Raw genomic sequence first — 16,027 nt, 5'->3', positions numbered from 1 at the left:
TTCAGTAATCTTCTCTCCCCCCTCTCATTCTCTCTTCTGACTACTCTTTCTTTCTTAATTTAGGATTTTAATTTCAATCGTTACATTATTGCTATCCCTTTCTCCCAAGGTTCATGGCTAGTGTATGTGTTGGCTTTGCCCCTCCTAACCATAGAACCATCAATTTATTGCTTTTATTTTAATTGTCTTCCTTTCCCTAAAGCCAAGTAGAGTAATCCTTGTAAGAGTGACTCTCTGGTCAAGTAGGGAAGCTCATATTATGATCCATCCTTCGGGCTAAGTAGAGAAACCTACTTGTGAGTCTCTCTCTAGCTTTATCCTCTTTCTTTTACTTTATTTTTATTTCAGTATTTTTTTTTTGCTTTATTGTTTTTAATTTTAATTGCATGGGTTGTTTATTTTCAGTTATTTATTTATTTAATTTTAATTGCGTGGCTTGCGTCTTTAAATTCTTAGATAATGAATGGTTAGGATGTTATTTTAAATACATATGTTTAGGACGGTAATTAGAATTAGATCACAACCATTAATCGGTTTACTTTCGCATTATTAAAAGAAAAAAAATAAAGTGGTTGCTCTCCCTTTATTCGACCCGTAGCTACACTGATCCGTACGCTTGCGGTTACATTTAAAATCTCAAACATGATCTACGACCAACCTTTAGTTGCTGCTGATCATAGACCACTCTCCCCAAGTGAAAGAGTTGATTTACCGATGGCACCCTTGTTGAGTTTCAATTTGATTGTTGGGGCTCAACTGTTGCTTGTTCACTCATCAAGTTTCTTCTTTTCTTCACCCCAAAGGCACATTCACATCTTCTTAACCCGAAATGAAATGGCTGAAGAAAGGAAATTTACCTTTTTTAGCGTATTCCCAAGAACAAATCCAATGGAGACGGGATGGGGCCTGTATACGTGACTACGGACCACGGTTTCGAGGGCTTTAGTTGACCTACCCCTACATAAGCCGCCACGGTAATTGATTTGAAAAGCTTCGAGCTTCCCTTCATTCGCTTTACAAGAGCAATGGTTAGCGCGCCAGAACCACTTATAAAACTATAGCACCCGCGTTAGCGCACTTGGTGGAAGAAGTATGGCGGGGGGTTAGGGGAAGAGAATATGGAGCCTCGACAAAGAAATTCCATGAAGATGAGGTGGAATAACCTAATACGAGGAGCTTCTTCAATGCCCTACTTGTTGCCACTTTGCACGTCTTTGCTTTCCCTGTCATTTAGTGTTCTTGACACTTGACATGGTCTTTCTAAGGATCCAGATCCGCACCAACTCTTTCTCACGTGCACGCAGTCCAACACCTAGATACACATGGTACCAGGTAGTTGGCATGTAACCCTAAACATGCAAGTGAGAGGTTTGGAGTACGAGGATCTCTCTCTCTCTCTCTCTCTGGAGCTTTCCTAGCCAACCAAACAATGTGGGTGGGATGCGATAACGACTCTCCTTCCACTGGTCATCCCATCCCAAATGCTGCCACCCTATACCGCCATTCTACTTACTAACCCAAATCTGACATGCCTGTAAGGAAAGTCTATGTTGTGTGTGATTGAAATTACTTCCTTCATCTACCATGCTAGGATTAATTATTTGCTCAAAAATGAACATAAGAACACACCAACACCACCCCCCCCCCCCCCCAAAAAAAATAAAAAAAAATAAAATAATATCCAACGTGTTCAAATGATTTGTAATTAATAGTTCCCTTTGCTCACATCATCTTGTCATCCATCACAACAGATTACTAGCCAACCTGTATTAGATGCTTCAGATATCAGCCAGCCATTACTTGCCAAAGCTTGAATTTGCTTTTGGTGCTCACAGATAGCAGCTTCATTTTAAATTTAAAACAATCAAGTTGGACATCGATTTAATTTTGCCTCGCATTCAATCTGGATTAGCAGGATCAGCTCAAGAAAGAGCGAAGAAAACCAAGGAGCCGACCAATTGTTAATGGGTAAGAAGCACACAAGGGTGTTAATTGATTCGGTTTCGATTTAAATGATTAGGTTCAATTTGGTTCACATATATTTTTACTGAAATCATAATCGCACCATTTACTAAACGGTTGCACTTTCTGAAACCGAAACCGTTTTCCATGGTTTTTAAACGATTCGGTTTCACAGTTTTAAACGGTTTTGGTTTCAATTTATTCTATACGGTTTCTAATTGGTTCGCATTTGGTTTGCTAGTTTATTCATATGTTTACTAAAATTTGCTTTTGAAGATAAACGATTCAATCTTGAGAATGTGAAATGCATCCATTGTGTTTTGTTAAAACAACCAAACAACTAAGCAAAAGAAAATATTTTGATAGAAAATAGTCTCAAACGCATCTAATAAGTCAGTAAGTAATGCTTACAGCAGTGATTTTCTTCTTTTCCCTTCATTCCTAAATAATGTGTTATAATATGAAAAAATATATATTTAATATGCCATGATATAAATAAAAATTACATTTTTATCGGTATACATTCTACTTAGTACGTTGGATTAATTTAATCACCATTCCAAACAATGAGCAAGTTACCTCTAGAATTACTTGCACGATTGTAGCACTCAATCTTTGAATCAAATGAGATACTAATGATATTTTGCAACAACCTTATTTAATATTTAAACGGTTTAATCGGATCAGTTTTGACAGTTTAAATGGTTCAATTTTCATGGTTTCAATTGGGTTTGAAATAACAGGTTAAACGACTCGGTTCTATTTTAACCCATTTAGCTCATCAACTTGAAACTTGAAACCATAACTGAACCATTTACTAAACGGTTTTGCCGTTTCAGGATAAACGGCTCAGTTCAATTTTGATAAACGATTTTGGTTTCCAATTCACATCCTCAATAAAGGTCTGGTCCAAAGAGATGGCATGGGTACCTTTATCCCTATCTATTCGTTCTTAACCTGAAATTTAATCCAATTAGACATACATTTGATATGAACCATATCTAGCTTAAGGGGGTGTTTGGTTAGGTAAATCTTTGGGATGACATTCTTTAGAATGATAATTCTTAATTTTTGGAGCTATTTGGTTCCACTAGATTGACCCTCATAAGTGAGCACCCTACTTCCCATGAATGACCAAATTACAAAGAATGTGTTCCAAATATGAGTTTACCTCAACACCTAAACTCAGATTTTAACAACATTTTTACCACCTAATATAAAAAGAAAAAGCGGAAAGAAGTTCTCTACGGAAGCCAATATCTCAACCCGTGAGAAACATGTATTAGCCTCCAGGTAGGGGTGTCAATTCCTAAACCGAACCGGTAAAATCGACCGGACCAAACCGATAACACGTACCAAACCGAACCAAAGCCTTATTGGTTCCGTTCGATTTAAAGTATTGCAACCCCAAAACCAAACCGAACCGCACCGAAAACCGGATAAACCCGAAACCAAACCGAAACCGACTCAAAACCCAAACCAAAACTGAAACCAAACCGGTAAGAAACCGAAACACTCCATAATTCATTAAAAAAATCAAAATTTACATAGTTTTGTATACATTTGTATTGAAAGTCGAATCCAAACTGGACAAAAAATCAAAACCAACTTGGTTACAAATCGATTTAAGAAACCGAAGACAAACCGAAACCAAACCACACTGAAATCGAAACCAAACCGAAACCAGAATTTTCTTATTGGTTCGGTTTCGATTTCAGCTTTCCCACACCGAAACTGACTCAACCCGGACCGAAACCGAGCCAGACCGATTGATTGACACCCCTACCTCAAGGCAACCAAACGATTTTTCAGAAAGAAACATATCTATCAAAAGATTGACATTCATATCCGATATATACACCATATGATTTACCGAACCAAACACCCCTTAAGCTAATCAAAACAGACCTATCCAAGAAATTTATTCACAAATAGCGGGAACTAGCATCTCATAGAAACCGAGTGGGTAAAAGTAATTCAAGTTCCAACCAACCAATCAAAAGCCTTCTAATAGAAACAAGAAAATGCCAACTTGGTGGATTATTGATTTTACCACTTGTTACTTGTCATGCTGACTCGTCAGCTTTTCAGCTTCAAAACCTTCAAAGAAAAAACAAAATTTTGCATGTAGAATAAGGTCAGTAACAGAAAAAAACACCCTATTAATGAGAGATTTATAAATGAAAGACCACAACTAGTTTCTCTCAAGGAGGGAGGTCTTGCTTAGACTTGGTAGCCGGTGATTTTAAATCCTCTCCCAACTATTTCACCAGCACAATACCAGGCATAGCACTCCAGCCCGAACAAAGCAGCAATGCCAACATCCTCGACCTTCAGTTCCTGCCTATGCTTCCAAAGTTGCTTGACATAATCAAGTTCTTTCCAGAAGGACTCAGTACGACCGGGAATACTGCAGAATTTAAAAAGAGAGTATGATAAGGAATGTGCATACATGGATTTGGACAGTAGATTTCCATCAAGGATAAAATACCACTATTAAAATGTTCTAAGCAATGCAGCATTTTTTAGATCAGTGCGGAAGAAGAATCCAGCTTTATTAACAGCATGTAAGGCTACAGGATTTTTCTTCTAAAACAAACATACTTCATCGAGTTACCGTCACCCATGAAACTGAGAAATTTAAATTTTACTTGGACAAAAAAAGTCACAGTTAGCATACAACATTTGAGTCTACAAAATTGTGAATCTTGTTGTGCCCTTGTGGTTGGGCTTTTATACAAGCAAATATTTTGTGGTTGCCCTATTCTTTATGCAAATAAAGATTGGCTCTGTTGACAAGTTGCTTTCACCATAATAACTTTTTCTAGCACATAAAGGACTGGTTTCAACTGACAAGCTAAATCATAGTAGACAACACAATACATTAAGAAGAGGAACCAAGCTTAATTTATACCCATCTAACCAATTTGTAACTACTCGAGGCAGAATAATGTCCCCAAACCCTCAAACCCACCACATTAGTTTTAGTTTTTACTCTATTTTTGCTAGGCACATTGTGAAGAGACTAATTTTCCAGTATTCCCCAGACCTTATTATTTAAAATTAACTCACTATAAGTCTTAAATAGTTTTTGAAACTCCTAATGAAGTAGTGACTGCAATGACAGGTAAAAATGATCTTTCATTTCTAAGATATAAGACAGTGGCCCAGCTGCCCAAGTGCCCAGTTGTCCAAGAGAATTTTCCAGGGTGAGAAGCACCTAAGTTTCTTTTCCTAATGTGCTTCAACATAGAGAGCAGAGATCGGTAATATCTAAGCCTTCCAATGTTCAAATGGAAGCATGGGGCTGTTCTTTGGAGCTTTCTTGGTCTATCTAGGAGGTCCCTTGAAAATATAGTGTCAAAGTAGGATGAATAAGGAAATTTCAATCATACACATGAAGGCAAAGGGAGAGTGAGGACATAAAGAAATAGATGGACAAACTAGGACGATCTAAAGGAAAGAGAATAATGACCCTGCAGTGGGCCATCTGAGCTCCAAACAATGTGATTTTTGCACCTTGGCCTTTTTGAACCAATGGACTTGCGGTTCATGGTCAATTATATTTTCCACATGCACGATTGTTTCCTAAGTTACAAATTCTAGAATCACTGAAAACTCAAACATGGTCCAAGCTAGAGTTCCTTACCATGCCTCCTCGGAAAAAGTTTCAAAAACTATCCATTGATACGCATATGTAATTATTATTCTATTTACAATGTGTTTCATGGATCACAAAAGATATTTATTTTAGCTTCAATTAGTGTATTAAGTCTTGGTACATATCTGGCGTATTGTCCCGATACATATTGCATTTCATGGGGTACTGAAGCAAGGCTTAGAATGAAACAGAAAATAATAATAAAAAGAACTGTACCTAACCATCTTGGTCGATACGACCTACCTGAGGCAAGTTGATATTAATGTAAGATTGGGTCACAAGTGATCCAATCCCAGGTAGGATCTTAAGTAAATTCAATAAAAATCAGTTAGTATGACAGATAATATGAATCAAAACAGAAATAAGAGAATGAAGGGAAGAATGGGGGGTAGGGGAATAGGTTGGGTCGAGTATCTCACTCTTCCGTAGGGCATCTCACCCAAGCTATCTCTCATAGCACTGCATCTCATAGTTTTCCAGCACAAAGAATTCTTTTATTTTTTTTCATTCAAATTCGTGTTCAATGTTATAGCCTCTTACAAACTTATATAGAAGACTCAAAAATGACTCAAACACTAAAAAGGAAAGGCCTAACCCAATCCTTAACTAATTGGGAAACCTAAACTAACTAGGAAACTGAAATAACAAAGAATATAGACTCAAAACATGACTCTAAATAAACAAATGAATTAAATCCCGTTTTCCTATTTTTTACCCAAATTTAGGCCCATTAAAGTGGCTCATTACAAAGAAAACCCATGGGAACAAAGGCCCAACACATACATAACCCAACCCAAGGCTTATTTGCAAGAAAATAAGCCCATTCAGATACTGGCTTCATACAAGTCAATACGGACGAGACACCCTTGCGGTTTTGTTTCTAGAACAGGCAAAAACCACCTACTACCGAGAGCTCAATAGCAGCTGCCACTGGCAAATGAAGAGGAAAAGAAGAAGCGGAGAACAGGGTAGGCTGCTGCTTGACGAAGAATACCGCAACAGCAGCCAACGGCGCATATGAAAGAAGAGAAGAAGAAGGAAGAAGGAAGCATAACTGGAGGTAACATAAGTGGTAGTGGGTAACATGAGTTGGAAGCCTTTGCTGCTTTACATCGCTCTTCTTTATAGAAACCTCCATTGTACACAGAGGGAGGGGGGAGATTCACAGCATCTCTGGTCCCTTGTTCTACACAGAAACACACAGATCACTCATTTCATGGTTTGTCCTAAAATCTTTCAGGCTTATTGCAAAGGAATTCAAGAAGAGATATTCAACATGTCGATCTGGTATATTCTCAGTTCTTGAACTCCAAAATCAGAATGCAGAAGCTACTCACCCTTCCTTTGACGAGGAGAAGCACAATAAGTGAGGGATAAAAGTCCAAATACAAGGAGCAAGGAAAAAGGGGCAAAAAGAGAACTCCAAATCATAGTTGTCAAGGCGTCACCTAAGCATCCAGGCCGCTCAGCTGGACTGGTGCCTTTCTACTGTCGCCTTGAATTTTGTCAACCTTGATCACCTTGGTTTGCCTTGGTGCCGCGACAACTATGCTCCAAATACAAGAAAGATGATTGAACCGTTGAGCGAACCTATACTTCTCACAGAGATTGTCCTTATTCTTTTTTTAAGATCACATTTGTATGTTATTGAGAGCTGAACTGCAAAAATGGGGGTCCAAAAAGTCGGCTTTTTAAAATTTGGTTGTGAAACTGCAAACATGGATCCAGAAGGTCAAGTAATTTAAATTTGGTTGCACTATCAGATCAGTATCGATACCCATGGTCCACCTGACTTGTACTTATATGGTTACTTATATGGTTCCTCATGTTTAGTCAGCCTAAAGCCCTCCCAAATGATATGAACAGACCTGATCTATCATCCGTACTCCACATTCCACAGTGATATAGCATTTTTATTAGGCTTTATTACTGTTGTGCTTTGTTTTTTATTGGAACTTTAAAGAAGATCGTGACATGTAATCCTCAGTCAATTGCATATATGAGACTAAGATGCAGATGCTCCAGTGGGCGTATATTTTTGCACCAAAAGCTCTACTGTTGGACCTAATTACTACTTATTTAGGGTGTATTATGCTTCAAAATAGTAGTTCCATGTATCCTAAACATATCCAAGTGTTTCTTAAGCATTTCCATGCATATCTTTAGTGTTTCTCCAATACTCCCTTAAAATCATCCTCGTGATATGCTGACTGATACCAATACTCGATACCTTGGCTTTAATACTCAAACACCAATTTTCAGTAACATAATTGCGTGGTGGCATTATAATCTAACCCGTATTTACGCGCTAATCACATAATTTTCATTCAAAGAAAACAAACAGAAGAAAACAGTACATAAATGGAATTTGAAGGGAACAAGCAAGACCCTGAGAATGCAGTGTAACAAAAAAATGTCATTTCATAAATAATTATATAAACCAACATAGACCACTTCCTGGTCACTTGTTGCAAGTGCCAAAAAAGAAACTGCAGATGTTCAAAATCTAATGCAAGATGGCAGCAGAATCCAGATCCACCTATAAAGGACAAAAAAGAGACAGAGGAAGAACTTTTTTATAGCAAGTACCTCCTTGAATAAAAAAAAAAAACAGTAATATAATGTACAAATATAGTGTACTAACAAAAGTCTAGAGTTCTTCTAACTTCTAAGGAATCTGGAGTGATGCCGTTGCTCTAGTCTGGCTAGAAAAACATGACCCACTTTGGAGGCCCAAACCAAAAACCGGTGCAACCCCAGGTTTTAGTCCAACGAGGGTTGGAAGCAGTATAGTTGTTCTTCAAGTCTTTTATTTATTTGAGTTGGATACGTAGGATATAGTAGGGTAGTTAATTTTGAACTCCATTTTTCAGTTTTAGATTCTAGTTAGGAGTCTTAGTTTAACATCTTTGAATATGGGCATTGCTTGCAACCGATGGACAGAACTGAAAACACAAAGTTGAATTGGTTTTTCTTGCTCAATGCAAGTGAGTGAGTTTATGACCCTAATTCCCTTCACAGATCAATTGGAGTTTTTTGGAACATATCACTAAGCTAGACCCATGCTGCAAGTTGTCTCATGCCATAAATAAACCTGGACACTCGAAAAATCTGTTGGATAGGCAGATTCACTCCTTACAACCTACACAATCCTCTGTTCGGGAAGCAAGGCAAATTTGTTTAGCTTTACATCCGTACCCAAGTCGTATGTACGGCTTGGAGGAGATCTTTCAAAATCTTTCGAAATCGACCCTAAACAATATGGGGTCAAAACACCAAATAAGTGATTTTAACCCTGTTAAAAAAGAAAACTGATTCTTGAAACCTCTTTTCACGCTCATGTACTTCGAGTACTCAGAAGAAAAAAACTGCAAAATCCAATCCAATTTATCATAATCGATTAGTTAACATGTTGGTTAACCGTATTCTGAAACACGGAATTTAATCTGAGATCCTCCCTCTTCCCTAACCAGCCCTCCACCATGGAGTCATAGGTCATACAGTTGCTCGTTGTTAAAATATATTATTTTAAAGAACTTAGAAAATTACACCACTAAACAATATCTATCGTGGGCTATGAAAAAGATATAAATAGTTCACAAATAACTAAAAAAACACATAAATAGTTCAAACTTGCCTTCTAGACCTTATTATTAAAACATTGTGGACATAATGATGCACAACGTTGAAGGCAATACGATGTTACCAATGATGGAACAGATATGTCCCAACTGTTATGGCAAATTAACCTACAAAGAACCTCAGCCAAGCACAAAAAAGAGACCAACCTTGCAAGACGGGTGTAAAATAGCTGTTTTGACAATAAGTCACATTTCTCAATGGTGGGTGGCTCTTGGATATATTTCTTGTTCTGCTCCAATAACTGCTTGTAGTAGGCACTTCCATGCTTGGACACAAACTTAGAAGCTTGAACAGCCTTCGATTGTATTTGTTGCAACTTTGACGCCATGAACTCCTCTAAATTAAGCGTGAACAAATTAAATAATAGATAATACTTTTAATTACAAAATCAACCGGTCAGAAAAAATCATACTAAAAATCAGCAGTAGGGCAGCATTCAGAAGCATAAACTATCTACACATTATAAAGATATCAAAACACCACAAAAAATGGCACCCCAAAAATAAAAAGCACAAAATACACCTGAAATCCTAGCAGGAACAAAACCCATCATTCTGACTGGTTTCAGATTAACTCAATCATAACAATCGTATTATTTACCACATTTTAGCATTGGTATTAATAAAGGAGAAATAGAGGATGACGTTGCACAAAAAATTAGAAAAGGGTGGATGACATGGAGGGGAGCATTCGGAGTGTTGTGTGATCAATGTGTTCCTTTAAAACTAAAAGGAAAAATTTAGTTTACAACTATTCGACCAGCAATGATGTATGGGGCCGAATTTGGGCAGTGAAGAAACAATATATATCCAAATTTAGTATAGCTAAATGAGTTGTAAAACTAGATAAAATCAAATTACGAATGAAAAAACTAAACTAATTTAAGAATAGCTCCGATGCATGATAAGTTGCGTGAAAGTCATCTGAGGTGGTATGGACATGTGCAACAAAGACCTTTGAATGATCCAATAAGGAGGGGTTTGATTCAGAATGAAGGACATAAAAGAGCCAAGGGTAGGCCTAAAATGAAACTAGGAGAAGGGGTGAGAAAAGACATGCATAGCTTAGGCCTTGTAACAAGCATTACTTCGACTAGAGTTGACAGGAATAAAAAATCCACGTAGTCGACCCATTTTGTTGAGATAAGGTTCCACTGAGTTGTATTTATAAATTTCCAACCAATGGCCCAATTTGCCACATCAACATAGCTTCTTGGTAGTTGCCACGGTTCACAAACACGGGACTAATTGGCTAATTTCGTAAGCTTTGAAACACCCTTAACTACCCGTGAAGGAAGGGGGCTTTTGGTCTGGTAATATAAAGAGGCAAGGAGATCTGTTTTGCACAGGAAGTTGCAGGTGTTCCCATCAAACACTGCTGCCTAAGAAAATTGCGCAGAACCTTGAGAGTTTCACTGTGTTGCTTACTCTTAATGATGGGAAGAGATTGTGTTGATAAGAATTAACACCACAAATGAGAGCAGCCATGCATTGGATAGTAAAAAGAGATGAACGATCCTATGAGGAGGTAGGTTCCCCTACCCTCCTCCTTAAGTTTTAGACTTTTAGTCTTACAATAAAATTTTCATGCAAAACATGAACAGCCAACTTCTCCAGGCAGACAATAATGGGCTCTTCCCACAAAGGCTACGAATTCAAAGAGCATTTTCAGATAATTAATTGTATACCCGAGCATTACAAATAGATGCCACTCATTTTAGTAATCAATCTAAAGCTGAAATAGAGTTGGAGTTTATATGCACATAATAATAGATTACTGCATACAGTAATGAACCTTGACTGAACAGACACAAAAAAAAAAAAAAAAAACCGAACCCTATCAACCAGGTTTCGTAACTTAAAATCCAACACTTCAAACAGAACGCTCGTTCAATTGAACCTCATATAGATCATGCAGTGAATAGTAATAAGGCAGAAATCAAATCGGCAAAACAACATCAAATTGTTCGGATCAAGGTAAGAGAATACAACGATGCATTCATATTTCCATACTCCAAGAATCTCAAGTATAATTTAAGAAGTAACGAAGAGATCAGAGGCGGAACAAGGAGAACCCTAGATTTGAGACAACAATCATATATTCAACGGAGAAAATTTTATTAAGAAAAAAGAAAAAAGAAATATTGAGAAAGGATTTTCAAATCTGATAATGAATGTGATACCTTCGTCACTGTTCTTCCACACGTATCAGAGAAATGGAAGATTTGTCGATGAGAGATGCGCCGACGGGAAGTACACAGTCCACACACCCCTTTCTTGAGTCGTGAGTTCTGGAGAATTGCAACATAGCTCCAGTTCCAAGATTTTATAACTCGCCGCTATTTCATTTTCTCGAGAAGGGCTATATTGTCAATTCACCAACAGACTATTGAGCAGATCAGAAGTGAAGATCCGGATCGTCCATCCCTGCAAACCACATGTATGTGATTTTACGGAACAATGGGGTGCAATTAGGGACCGGGCTATACCTGCCACCGGACCAAGGGTTTGATAGGTTCGGTTCCGGTGTATACAGTATAGTCTGGTTTGGTTTGGTTAATATTTATTTGGTTGAAACCAAAAATGAATTGTTTATATACTAGAATCATTTAATAAATGGTTCTGATTTTACAGTTTTTAAATAGTGTTGGTTTCATGGTTTTATAGAGTTTTGATTGAGGTTTAATCCATACGATTTCTAAACGGTTATCAATCGATTTGCTAGTTTATTCGCATGTTTACTAAAATTTACCTTTATTGATAAAAAAACGTAAATCTTGTATCAAATTCAATGAACAATGAGGCATTGAAGGGGGCAAGGTTTTAGCTACATAATTACATAATAGGAGTAAAATATTGAATAGGCTGTTGGGCAACCTCTATAGTCTTTTCTTCTTCTCTAAATTAAACTCATCTTGTTTTGTTTACATGAAAATTTTATTAAATCACATACGGTTTAAATAGGTCGGTTTTGATGGTGTAAAATAGTTCAATTTTGATTGACAGTGTTAATTCGGTTTGAAACCATGCGTTAAACAGTTAAAATCGAGTCGAACCATTTAATTAACCGGTCTGAAAATTGAAACCAAAACAAAATCATTTACTAAACGGCTTCACGATTTTGATGTAAACGTTTTTTGTTTCAAATTCATATCCATACACCAGACCCAATCTGGTCTAAGGGTGTGAATTGGTTGGTTTGATTTTGTTTGATTTATTGTTGGGTGAATCCAAAATCAAATCAATAAGGAAAGATTCAGTTTCGATTTTTTATCGGATTGTTTTTTGTTTGATAACGGGTTGAGTAGAATTCGGTATGATTTATGTATACAAAATTATGGGAGAAGCAAACTTTTTTTTTTTATTTTTTATTGTTATTATAATTTTTTGGATTGGTATTGGTTTTATATCTGTTTCGATTTGATTTTGATTTGGTCAGCGCGGTTTGATTTAGATTTGGTTTCACAATACCCCAATCCGAAGCCAATTCAGTAAACTTCAATTTGATCTGGTTTCACTGGTTTGGATTAGGGTTTGACACCCATAGTGTAATCTCTTGTTCGTATATACTCAAGGGTGTCAATTTGGTATCAAAACTAGCTGTTTAAAAGTGAACTGAATCGAAATAAATTGGTTTGACTTTGGTATAAAAAATTGGAATATTTTCTCGGGTCCATTTCAATTTCATGACTAGAACTGTTGACCTAACCAAATTACCTATTTTTAAATCAAATAAGGAACCAAATAAAATTATATTCTTTTATAGTATTTCAATCAATGTGGATGATAAATTTTGTTTTGTTTTGTTTTTTGCTTTTTGTTTTTCGTTTTTTTTTTTAATGTTTAGAAAAAATTGGTGGATAATGACCCTAACAAATAAGGATTTTTTTTTTCCTGTTGATGAACATATAATAAGTTGGCCCAAACACCTAAAATAGAACCTAAATTGAATATAAAACCGAGTAAGAAACCAAACCCCATTAGTCGATTCGGGTTTGGTATTGAAAATTTGTCTCAATTCTTGGTTCTATTTGGTTTTGCTTTCTCCATTCTGTATCTTCAACCTGAACTAAAACAGAAACCAAACTGCTTACCCTTAGTTATACTCTGGCTAGGGTTCTAAAATTCCCCCTGCCCCCCAAAAAAAAATCAGGTTTTAAGTACAAAAGATGACACGTGCTGGGGTGCAAATTTTTTTTCCCTTTATTTTATTCTAAAACTATTATTAAAAGTAAATAAATAATTAATTTAAAATTAATTTTCTATTATATTTTTCAAAATAGTTTGAAAGTGTAAAACAAGGGCGAAAGGAAGCATGTGCTGGTTTTTTTATACCATTCTCACATGTTAAATTATGGTCACTCTTTCTCTCTCTCTCTCTCTTATTTTGATCATGTAGACCGATATGGATAATTCAAATTTCCAACTCATCATTCCGCCCATTCAATTGAAGCTAGCGCCTGTGTCAGAGTCCGATCGACTTTACAAGAGTAACTTCGATTGTTGAACTACAGACAAGAATCAACGCATGACAGTGTAGACAATCGGGTTGCATGACTTCCCAAATCACCGAACGGGCTTAACAACAATTGTTCCTTAGCCGAACTGTCAGGCTCAGGGCCTTACCTATTGAGCGGGGAGTGATACGAGCAGCTCTGTTCTCAGGGATAAGAAACTTAGGGCCCGTTTGATAACGTTTCTGCTGTTTCTGTTTCAAGAAACGATAGAAACAGAAATTTCCGTTTATGGGAACAGAAACAGAATTTTGGGTGTTTGATAAACCTTGTTTCTTGAAACATTTATTTGTCTCTTCTTCTGCAAATAGGAAACCGACAATTCCTCGACACACCGCCTGGCACCGGAACAAACCATAGAATAACTCCGGTGGCAATTGAAGCCAACAATGGCTTCATCGAAGCTCCCTGCCATGGCTGGGACGAAGGTACTACCGCAGCAGAAGAAGCGAAGCTCGAACAACAACTGACCGATCCGAGAGAGAACGAGCACAATTCGAATCCTTTGGGGTAATAGATGGAAGAACACCCAAGAAAGAATTCTTCAATGAATTAGAACGTGAACAGATCCGATTTTGATGTGAGAAAACCTCAGATCTAGTAGAGGATCGAATGTTAACAGGTGACGAAGCATTTGCAGAGCGGGATCTACGACTTGGAAGCGAGCGAAACCCTAGGTTACAGGAGGAAGTAAGCACAAGGGACGCCATTAATGGCTCAACTCAGAGCTTCGTAGTTCAGAGAAGCATAGGGAGAAATGGGAAGAGAGAGAATGAATACTCACCAACGATCACAGAGCACGAGGTTCCCACCGTCGAAGCAAATGAAACAAACATCTTCTTCCTCTTTCTTCTTCGAAGGGGCTTTTGTCTGAACCCGATTCTGCCTACCTCGCTTACGTCTCCCGCCACCTCTGCTGCCCTCTGTAGTCTCGGCTTCTTCCTTTTCCTAGACAATTGAGCTTGGGGTCAGGGAAAATAGGGGCAACAGCTCCGACGACCACGACGATGCCAGTTACTTCTCTAAAGCCAACTAAGACCAATCACGGAGAAACAGAGGATTCCGAAGTGCAGAGCAATGGTAGGAGCCAGAAACAGGGGAACTTGCCTTCGGGGTTACGAGTTGTTTGTAAGCATTTACGAAAGAGCAGGTCGCCCTCATTGGCTGTGGTAGCAGTGCCGACATTACCGTTCCAGGCCATTAGACGAGATGATTCACAATTGCAGTATGAGGATGGCGAGGTGGGGGTATCATAACAGGGGAAAGAGAGTTGCCAGTCGGTGAGATGTCGGAGACGGTGGTGATGGTAGTGATGCCAAACTCCGTCTTCAATATCGATTTTTTTGTGCCCCATTTTTTTTTCGAGAAACGAGCGAAACAAGTAAAACTTGTTTCGTCATTCATGTTTCTTGAAGCATAAATTGTTATAAATTTCAATTTATGTTTCAAGAAACAAGTGGAACAGAACACTTTTGTCAAACGGTATTTATGCCGTTTCTTTGTTTCTGAGAACAAGAAAACACAGAAACACGTTTCTGGTTACGTTATCAAACGGGCCCTTAGTGATTACCGCCCGACTTAGGCCACTCGACCAAGGATTCCGTCAAGATTCCTAACCAAGATGCGACAAGATTCTTTACCTTTGGAAAGCCAATCTTCTCTCCCACGCGGGGAGAACAATGTTGTTATAATCAACTTTGGGTGTTACCCCTTCGTATCTAATGTCTTGTTTTGGTTTACCTAATATTACTTGCAAGAAGTTAAATCCCATCTATCTTCATTTTTGGAATGGAGACAAAGACAGCCAATAATCATTACCTTATGGGGTGGCATAACATCTGCAAACCAAAGACTAAGGAGAGATGGGGATTAGAGATTCCATAACCCAAAATAAAACTCTTCTTCTAAAGTTAGGATGGAGAATGATCACCAATGAACAGAGCCTGTGATACGAGTTCTCAAAGCAAAATATTTCCACACTAGGTCATTATTTCACAATAAAACCCTGAAAATGCGAGAATCTCTTTGTTGGGACAGTATTGCCACCATTCTTCCCATTCTAGGGTCAATGGTCTTTCAAAAAATTGGTAATGGTAACAACACTTTTCTTTTTCATGATCCATGGGTTACAATCACATAAATATTGTTGCTGATATGCCTTGTGTTACTAACACCCCCCCCCATGGTTGAACAAAGTCAATGATGTTTATATATTCTTTCTCCTAGTAATGAATTATTTATTCATAAAA

At 37.6% G+C, this 16,027-nt stretch overlaps 1 protein-coding gene across 1 annotated transcript; it reads right to left on the bottom strand.

Moving 5' to 3' along the window:
* Positions 1 to 3,973: 3,973 nt before the first annotated feature.
* Positions 3,974 to 11,604, bottom strand: LOC122085581. Its single transcript, XM_042654059.1, has 3 exons — positions 11,448 to 11,604; positions 9,412 to 9,601; positions 3,974 to 4,372 (listed from the first exon to the last, which is right to left on the bottom strand). The coding sequence occupies exons 2-3, from the start codon at positions 9,591 to 9,593 to the stop codon at positions 4,186 to 4,188; spliced, it is 369 nt and encodes a 122-aa protein (XP_042509993.1). The 5' UTR covers positions 9,594 to 9,601; positions 11,448 to 11,604; the 3' UTR covers positions 3,974 to 4,185.
* Positions 11,605 to 16,027: the final 4,423 nt, after the last annotated feature.

This window comes from Macadamia integrifolia, chromosome 8 (assembly GCF_013358625.1).
Source record: "Macadamia integrifolia cultivar HAES 741 chromosome 8, SCU_Mint_v3, whole genome shotgun sequence".
Taxonomy (NCBI): Eukaryota; Viridiplantae; Streptophyta; class Magnoliopsida; order Proteales; family Proteaceae; genus Macadamia; species Macadamia integrifolia.
Note: the sequence above shows the minus strand (reverse complement) of the source record. Positions and strands in the feature narration are given on the sequence as shown.